We start from the raw sequence: 9,986 nt of genomic DNA on the forward strand, positions 1-9,986 counted from the left end.
AGCCCCTCCCAAGCATCCCTCAGGGTGAGAGGCACAGAGACCCCTCGAGCATCCCCTGGGGACCAGGTTAAACAAACTTGCCAGAAATCAAACTTAACCCTACAGAAAATACCTTCAGGAATATTTGCTCTTCCCACAAGTCACTTGTGATGAAAATGCAAACAAATCCCAAATATTAATAAACTGACAATACAAGCAATTCTGTGGCAATTTCAAATTTCACCACTTCCGGCACAACTCCAGCTCAGCTGCTGGCAGGTTGTGATAAAAGTGGACATTTAGCCCAATACAGGTTATTAAATGGGAGGGAAAGCTCAGTGTAGCTGTCACAAAGGAGACAGGTAGCAAGAGAAAATGATTCTCACATTTGGTAAAGCCCCAAAGCCTGTGTATTCAGGAGTTATTTGGCATTTAGCTACCTTAGCAGGGCTTCTTGTGGGACTTTAGTAACCTTTTGTTCCTCACTGCGTGGTGAATGATCCCTGCCAGTCTTGCTGGTATGATTTTATCCCTTTCTTCCAGTGATTTTAACAGACTTTTCAAAGAAGGAAAACAAAATATTTTCTCTACACTGGCCACCCACAAGAGCCATTTTCCTCATAAGTTCTTCCATAAGTCTCTCAGAGGAGGCTGCATCAAAATTTCCAAGAGTTCCTCCAGAAAGAGGCAAAACCTCCTCAGAGGAGGGAACCATGCTGTTGTCAAACACACTTGGGGTCAGACAACAGTGCCCTGAACTCACTGTGCCAAAATAATGTCACAATCTGGTTAACAAAATTGTTGGAGAGATGCCTCTGCCACAATTAAGCTGCTAAGGAGACCAAATCCAAAGTGGATTTTATTGAACAGTAAATGTGAGGTAGAGAGAGAGATGGAAAGAAAGAGAAAAGGGGAGAGAGCAAGGGAGTGACAGGGACAGAGATCTCCCCTGGAGCAGGGCAAGTGTGGCATTGTCCCCTGTGTGTGTGGCCTTCCCAGGGTGGGGGTTTTACACCTGAGCCAGTTTGGGTAAGGGGGGTGGTGTTCACCCCCCACCCTGAGCAGGGATTGCCTCACTGTTTCCGGTTACAGTGTCAGATGTAACCAAAAGTGTTTTCAGTCTCCATCTCCATAAACTGTTATCAACAGGTGGGGCAGTGTTCTTTATCTCTTCCATGGCTCAGCCCTGATAACGCCCTCCAGGGCCATCTTCTCTTAATGGGCCATTGAGTGTCACTGCAGCACTGATAAAATTACATCATCCCATTGTGGGATGCTCCGCCCAGGGGGAGGAACCAAGCATTCCTGCCTGGATATAATCTCACCCTTGCAACACCACAACCACTTTTTCTGCTGCATTCCCAGAGGAGAAGAGCTCCATAAGCACCACTGGACCTTCAGAGGAAGACCAGACCCTTCTACAGGATCACTGCTTTAACAGAATCACGTTCATCACTCCAGCCGGACTGCAGCCACCATTTCATCATCCTGCTACCACCATCCTGATTATCAGGGTGTCAAGCTATATTCTGACTCTGTGAGTTTAAACCAGTCTTTCTGTATCATAGCTTTGATCTTAATTTTCCTATTAAATTGTCATTCTGGCTTAGACTCTCCCACTGGTTTACCTTCAAACCAGTACAAAACTCACTGTGCTCATCCCTTGTTTTCCTTTCAAAACAAGATTTCCCATCTCCAAATATCTTCCAGATGGAGGAGGAGGCTGCGAGGAAGAGGAAGATGCCCTGGGATGCCCAGGCAGGTGAGGAGGAAGTCAGTGCCCCTTTCCCCCTCTCTCCTGTTCCATCTCCCAGCCCAGCCTGGCCCCCGGCTGCAGGACAGCCCCGCTACTGGTGCCCTCCTGCAAGGGACGCACTCGGGGGATCTCCCTGCCCTTCCCTCTGGCAAATCCCATCCTCTCCTTGTCCTTCCTCCCCCAGAGCAGGAGCTGCAGATGGAGACCAGGAAGGACAAATCCCTGCAGCAGAACCTCATGGAAGAGGCCATTTTGACTGGCTCCACATCACAGGAACCCAACGGGGAGGAAAAGCCCCAGACATCCCACAGGAGGAGGGGCTGCAAAACCAGCCCAGGGTCATCTGAGGAGGAAAGACACACCCAGTGTCAGGAAGGTGGGCAGAGCTTCAGCCAGAGCTCAGAGCTGGTGGTCCATGAGCAGCTTCATGATGGGGAGAAGCCGTACAAGTGCTCGGAGTGTGGGAAGAGCTTCAGGCGGAAATCCCACCTGATCCGCCACCAGATGATCCACACCGGGGAATGGCCCTACAAGTGTGGGGAGTGTGGGAAGGGCTTCGGCTGGAGCTCAGAACTCATCATCCACCAACGCATCCACACTGGGGAGAGGCCCTATGAGTGTCCCGAGTGTCAGAAGAGGTTTAGGTGGAGCTCTGATCTCTGCAAGCACCAGAGGATTCACAAAGGGGAGAGGCCTTTCCGCTGCCCCGACTGCAGGAAGGGCTTCAAGCAAAACTCCCACCTTGTCAGGCACCGGCACATCCACACCAGCCTTTTGAGTGTCTCCAGTGTGGGAAGAGCTTCTCCAGGAGCTTTCACTTGACTCGACACCAACTTAGGCACAGGTAAGGGAAGCCCTGTGAGTGCCCCGACTTCAGGAAGAGCTTCGTGTGCTGCTCCACCTCCATCCCCCTTTAGAAGACCCATGTTGGTCAGAGCCCTGGTGACCCACATTCCTTGTGATCCCTGATGAGAAGACACCTGGAAAGTGGTCTTCAAATCCTCCTGGATGCCCATAGACACCTGGATGAACACAGACCAGGAAAATCCATCGGGACTCTGATCAACATTGAAAATTAATTGGGAAGAGCTGTTTCTTTGACTTTAAAGCCCAAGAAATTCTTACCTGCTGTGTCACTTTTTCTTCTGGTGGCATCAAGCAATAATGGATGATCATGGAGATCTTTTCCCACCTGAATAATCTCCTTGTTTATCCCATCAGAACAGCTAGAATTGGGGTAAAAATAAAGAAATCAAGTAAAGAGATCTAAAGCTGAATCATTTTACTGGGATTTGAATGTGAATTTGAGGTTAAGGGGAGGATTTGGTTGTTCTGGGACCATCCAAGCCAAGGGACATGGCCATGCTCTTGTAGTTGTTCCAGCAGAATGGGTCCATCTGACCTCATCTGTTCTCCATGAATTCCGGCTGTCTGTCCTAGTCCCTGGCCTGGGTCTGCCCAGTCCAAGTGTTCCCCACAATATGCCCAAATTGCTGCTGAAGTGTCCTAGCTGACCCTTGCTGAGGATGTTCCTGTCCACCAACCTCTCCCACTCAGCTCCATGGAGGGCTGGGAGGGGTTTTAGGGACTCCTGGTTGGACTGAGAAAGGCTGTTGTGGCTCTTGGGGCCATTTGTGGTGCTGGGAGGGGGCTTGGGGGCCTGCTGGAGGTAACTGGGATATACTGGGAATGAGTGAGGTCATCCTGGGGGCAACTGGAACCATACTGGGGACTCTGGGGTGACTGGGATCGAGCATGCTGGGGGCAATTGGAATATACTGGAAGTGTCTGGCACCATACTGGAGGGGACAACACTGGGAACAGCTGGGACCATTTTGGGGGCAAGTGAGGGCAACTGTGAGTGACTGTGTCTGTAATGGGGGCCACTGAGGTCATACTGGCAGTGAGCGGGACTGTACTAGGGGTGACTAGGTGCAACTGGGAACATACTGGGTGGAACTGGAACAACACTGAGGGGGACTGGGATCATACTGGGAGTGACCAGGAACATTCTGAGGGCAGTTTGGACCATGGTCGGTGCAACTGGGATATCCTGGGAGCAACTGGTACTGCACTGAGGGTGGCTAGAAGTGGTTCTGGGCAACTGGAATTATGCTGGAAGCAACTGGGAGGAAGTGGGTGTGACTGGGAGCATGCTGGGATCAAGTGGGATATACTGAGAGAGACTGGGAATCACTGGGATCATACTGGGAGGGACTGGAACCACAGCAATGGCCTGGGCTGGGTGATGTGGGGCCTCAGGGAGCACAGGGAGCACTGTGACACTGCGGGGCCTGATGGAACCAAGGGGACATTGTGACATTCTGGGTCCAGCCTGGCCGTGGGGTGCTTTGGGAACCCCGGGGTGCCCAAGGCAGCAGAGCAGAGCCCCTGGCTCAGGGGCAGCAGCTCCCCAGGACAACCTGGGTGGGCAGGCGGCAGGGGATGCCCAGGGAGAAGAGGAAGACAAGGCCCAGTGCCCCAAGGGCGGCACCAGCTGAGGAACGGGGCAGGAGGGAGAGGCCACTGCTGGGATGGCGCCGGAACTGCCCAGCATCACAGGGCCTGTATGACATTACAGACTGGGCTGTGTGACATCACAGAGATGGCTGTGTGACATCTGAGAGGCTGTGTGAGGTCACTGGGGAGGTCACTCTGCCCTAGCCCCCTCCCAGTTCCCCCAGAGAAGTCCAACGCTGCTCATGCACAGCGGGGTCCCCTGTCCCCCCAAGTCCCCCCGCCCCCGGTGCCGCTGCCTCCCCCAGAGAATGTTCCACAGGATCGACCCCAGAGCCTGACATGGGGACGGGGGCTGGAGCCATGGGGGTTGGGACAGGGGGACAGGGACCCCCCGGCAGCGTCCCCGTGTCCCCCAGGGCCAGAGCCTGGGCCAGGGCTCCTTCACCCTGTGACCAACGAGGGCTTGAGAGCGCTGAAAAAATCCCCAGCAAAAACCAGATTTAATATTAAAGTGACAGCAGCACAAAGTTCCTTGGCAAGATTCACTCTGCTCCTGACTGGGCACTTCAGGCACAGCAAGGAAACAAAGCAACAACAAAACCAAACAAAATCCAGGCAATCAAACCAGAAATGAATTGAGAACTGCCCCTGTGTGTGTGACACAAAAAAAATGAGGGCAAGGATAAAAGGAATATGGCCCAAAACCTTAACAGACCTAAAACCTAATAGGAATTACCTTGTACCTTTACCTTGATTTCTACATTAAACTTAACAATTTAGCAAAAGAACAGAGCTTAACAGTATTTAACCTAACTTATAATCTATAACTATGCAATTTAAAACAGGAATAACATTTAACAATATTTAATTTAACATATAACTTATATTAAACATATGAACTTAGCAAAAGAAAAACTCTTAGCAGCGTTCCACTTAGCTTAGACCTTGTGATTTAGCCTTACCTACAGGCCTGACTGGCTCTGCTATCCAAGGCAGTCAGACCCCTCAGGGAGCAGCATTTCTGCCACATTTCCCCAGCACAGGCACTCCTGTGTGCACACAGACACAGAGAGTCAGTGCGAGGCACCTGTGAGAAATTCCCCTGAGCAAAGGGAAATGCTCCTGGGGATGCTTTGGCATCTCCCCAGCAGGGAAGGGTTGAGCCTGGAGGAGTGGGGGGATCGCCCAGGCTCCCTCGTTGTTGGGGATCCCCAGTGCAGCAAACGGGAGAGTTCCCGGCTCGGAGAGGCCCCACTCAGAGGGAGTCGCTGGCCCAGGAGAGCTCCAAGGGCTCCTTTTGGAGTGCTGTTTGTAGGGCCCCAAGAGAGGGGCTGCAGTCCCAGCCATGTTTCACCCTGGCCGCACTTGGCATCAGCAGCTTTCTTTGGCAGGGTGAGAACAGGGATGTTGTGCCACTGAGGGAACACAAACAGTTCCCAGGGCTGCTCCTAAAGCAGCCAGGAGCTGGCTGGGCAGCAGCAGTGCCTGGAGCAGACAGTGTCTGTGATGAGCTCCAGAGGAGCTGAGCCCAGGGGCTGCTGGCCAAGGCCGAGGCCAGCGAGCATTTCTCATCTGGCAGGGCGGCCTGAGAAGGGGAGGGGGGAATGCACCAGCACAGGAACCATGGAACCAAGGGACCATTGTGACACTGTTGGGCCTGTGAGACCAAGGGGCCATTGTGACACTGTGGGGCCTCTGGGACCAAGGGACCTTTGTGACACTGTGGGGCACCATGGAACCAAGGGACCATTGTGACACTGTGGGGCTCCATGGAACCAAGGGACCATTGTGACACTGTGGGGCCTCTGGGACCAAGGGACCTTTGTGACACTGTGGGGCTCCATGGAATGTCGGGATCATTGTGACACTGAGAGGCCCCATAAAACCAAGGGTCCACTGTGACACCACGGGGCCTCATGGAACTGTGGAGACCATTATGACTCTTTGGGGTGTCATGGGACCAAGGGACCATTGTGACACGGCGAGACCCAGGGAGCCAAAGACCCGTTGTGACATTGCAAGGCCTCATGGAATCATGGAGACACCATTAAGAGACTTCACAGCCTCATGGAACCAAGGGGCCATTGTGACACTGTGGGGCACCATGGAACCAAGGAGATCATTGTGACACTGAGGGGACTCATGGGATCATGGAGACCTTTGGGACACTATGAGGCCCTACAGAATAAGCAAAGCATTGTGACACTGTGAGGCCTCATGGCACCAGTGAGAACATTGTGACTCTGGGGGTCCCCACAGAACCAAGAGGACCATTGTGACACTGTGGGGCCTCGTGAAACCAAGAGGCCTTTGTGGCACTGCAGGGCTGCAGGGAACCAAAGGTCCATTGTGACACTGCAGGGCCTCGTGTCATCAGTGTTCCATTGTGACACTGTGGAGCCAAAGGAGACCATTGTGACATCGCAAACCCCCAGGGTCCAAAGGTCCATCGTGACATTTTGGGCCTCATGGAATAGAGGAGCCACTTGACATTGTGGGGCCTGGGAACCACGGAGACCACTGGGACACTGTGGGGTCCCAAGGATCCAAGGGAACATGGAACAGGTCTGGCTGGTTTGACCTCCAGGGGCTGCCTGACAGCTTGGCACCTGCAGGGTCTCTTCTCACTGGGGCTTGGGGCTTTCCTTCCTATAGAAAACAACTGTCCTTCTCCTGCAGGTGTCAATGGCCATATTGGGATTTCACCACCAATGTTGACTGTTGTGACAGACTGGAGGAGATTGCTGGCTGGAAACATTTCAGTGTGGGGGAGGAAGGGGCAGGTCCAGCCTTGCCCTGCCCTGGAACCCCAGCACTGCCCTGCCCTGGAACCCCAATCCCCCCAGAGCCTCTATCCCAGCCCAGCAGTGTCTGCCAGTCCCTGGCACAGCACAGGCAATGCTCCACAGCCACCTCTGGAGCCCCAGCCCAGCTCCTGAGTGACCAAATGGCCCCAAGTCCCACCTGGGGGAAGGGCTCAGGAAGACCAAGGGGTATTTAAGGCTGACCACAAGGCAAGCACACATCTTGACCCTACCTCCTCTTGGAATTTCCAGCTGAACATTGCTGGAATCCAGTAGTTGGTAGCTCTGTGTGTGCTTCTCTAAGTATTATTTTTCTCTCTTTCTGTGTCTACTTCTTCTATTTCTGTACTCTTGCAAATTTTGATTATCTTAAAATTGAACAGGCTTAGAGTTTGTGAAGTTGAATGGGCCAAGTTAATGCCTTGAGAAGTTTTTTTTGTTGATTAAAACATTTGCCAAAGTTTCTCTGATTTTTCTAAATTTCCCAGTAAAGGCTGTTTTGTTGTTTAGAGCTCCTGAGTATCTCTTGATAGTATTGCTCCAGTGCATCCAACTCAGAGGACAGAAATAATTGTCATTCCTTTTAAATGTCACCTTGAGAGAGTTTTTTAGTGGATGGGGGTCAGGGCTTGTGTGTCCTGCTTGGCACAGCCCAGGCAGGGCTTTCACAGCCCCATCCCACACTCCATTTCCCAGCTGGAGCCGCTGGTGCCTCTGAGTTCTGCTGCCCCAGCCCCAGGGACGCTCTCCTTGTCTGCCCATTGCCCCAGGGTCTCTGGGCAGGGATGGCCTCAGTGGGGGCTGCTGACATCCTCAGCAACTTGGAGGCTGCTGCTGAATTTTACTGCTCCAGAGGCTTCTTCAGCCTTCAGCTCTTCAGTTCAGGAATTCAGTGCTCCAGGGCTCATTAACATTCAGAACACCTTAACAAGGTGTGTGTTTAGTCCAGCACAATCAATGAATATGTGTGCAAAATACACAGAATGAACAGAAACTTTCCTGTACTCTGCATGCTCGGCTTTGGGAGGAGCTATCCCCCATGCATCCGGCTGAATAAAGAATGCTGCTTCTTAATGCTGCACTGGTGTTAAGCAGTTTTCTGTTTTACCCAATTTTTGGTAACACTCCACTCCCAAGGAAAGCTCTGTCTCCTGCTGTTCACACACAGATAAGGGCTGGTGGCAGATGTGGGGTTCGAAGGCTGCCTGTGGCACAGTGACCATGAAATAATCAAGTTTTCAATGATCTGTGAAAGAAGGAGGGGCAGCAACAAAACTTCCACACTGGAGTTAGGAAGGGCAGACTTTGGCCTATTTAGGATGCAGGTTTGGGGAGTAAAAAATCAGGTACTGATTTTTTTTTAAGGGAAAGAGCCCTTAAAAACAAAGGGGTTCAGGAACGATGGACACATTTTGAGAAAGCAATCTTAAGGAGGACGGAGCAGCCTGTCCCAGTGTGGCAAAAGATGAGCTGGTGAGGAAAATCACTGTCCTGATTGCCCATGGAGCTTTTGTGGGAACTCAGGGGAAAGCAGAGAGAGCATTAACTTTGGACAGAAGGTCAGGCAACTTAGCAAGTGTTTAAGGAGGTTGTTACATCATGCAGAAATAGAAAAGGAAAGAGGTGAAATTTCAATTAAAGATTAACCTGGCCACTTCTGTGAAAAATAATAACAAACGTGTCTATGATTAATAGCAAAACATGGTATAAGGAGAACCTCTACTCTTTATTGGATGCAGTGGAAAATAGAGTAACTAAAGATAAGGGAAAGGCTGAGGTACTTAACACCTTGTTTGACTCAATTTTCAATATATGGAGAGATTGTCCTCAGGACAAGAGTTCTCCTGAGCTGGTAGATGGGCACAGGGAGCAGAACAGGCCCCTGTAATCCAGGAGGAAGCAGCTGCTGACCTGCTGAGCCACACAGATGCTCAAAGGTGCATGGGATCAGGTGGGATCCATCCTAGGGGGATGAGGGAGCTGGTGGATGAGCTCCCCAAGCTGCTCCCCATCATTTACCATCAGTTCTGGCTCACCAGAGAGGTCCCAGAGCACTGGAGGTGCCAGTGTGAGCCCATCCCCAAGAAGGGCTGGAAGGAGGATCTGGGGAGCTCCAGGCCTGTCAGCCTGACCTCGGTGCCTGGCAAGGTTATGGAACAGATCACCTTGAGAGTCACCACAGGGCACCCACAGGATGGCCAAGGGGTCAGAGCCAGCCAGCATGGATTTAAGAGGGGCAGGTCCTGCCTGAGCAACCTGATCTCCTTTTATAACCAAGTGACCCACCTGTGGGTGTGGGAAAGGCTGTGGATGTGTCCATCTGGACTTCAGCAAAGCCATGGACACTGTCTGTGACAGCATTGCCTGGAAAAGCTGCAGCCCATGGCTTGGGCAGGTTCCCTCCTGGCTGGGAGATGGAAGAGCTGGCTGGAGGCTGGGCCCAGAGAGGGGTGGGGATGGTGCTGCACCCAGCTGGTGTCCAGTCCCTGGTGCTGTCCCCCAGAGATCTGTGTTGGGCCCAGCCCTGTTTAACATCTTCACTGATGATCTGGGTGAGGGGATCGAGCCCACCATCCCCAGATTTGCAGGTGACACCAAACTGGGTGTGAGTGTGGATCTGCTGGAGGGCAGGACAAGAAGACACAGCCTCCAGCTGCACCAGGGGAGGTTTAGGCTGGACAAGAGGAAGAAGTTCTTCACAGAAAGGGTGAGTGGACATTGGAATGGGCAGGCCAGGGGGGAGGTGGCAGAGTCACTGTCCCTCTCCAGTGGCACTCAGTGGTATGGTCTGAGTGACAAGGCGGTATTAGGACATTGCCTGGACTTGATGATCCCAAAGGTATTTTCCAGCCTGTTTGATTCTGTCATTCTATGATAATTGGGACACTCTGGGGCCATTGTGACAGTGCAGGGCCTCATGGAACTAAGAGGACCATGGTGACACTGTGCAGCCCCATAGAACCAGGGCTCCATTGTGGTGCTCAGGG

The 9,986-nt window shown here is 52.2% G+C and overlaps 1 protein-coding gene across 1 annotated transcript in view; it reads left to right on the forward strand.

The window, feature by feature from the left end:
* Positions 1-9,986, forward strand: part of LOC144246356 (uncharacterized) — a 387,512-nt gene that overhangs the window by 114,437 nt on the left and 263,089 nt on the right. The window contains 1 exon segment of the mRNA XM_077783741.1: positions 2,112-2,373. Coding sequence (XP_077639867.1) covers positions 2,112-2,373 — 262 coding nt within the window.

The sequence above is a fragment of the Lonchura striata genome, chromosome 6 (genome assembly GCF_046129695.1).
Source record: "Lonchura striata isolate bLonStr1 chromosome 6, bLonStr1.mat, whole genome shotgun sequence".
Classification (NCBI taxonomy): domain Eukaryota; kingdom Metazoa; phylum Chordata; class Aves; order Passeriformes; family Estrildidae; genus Lonchura; species Lonchura striata.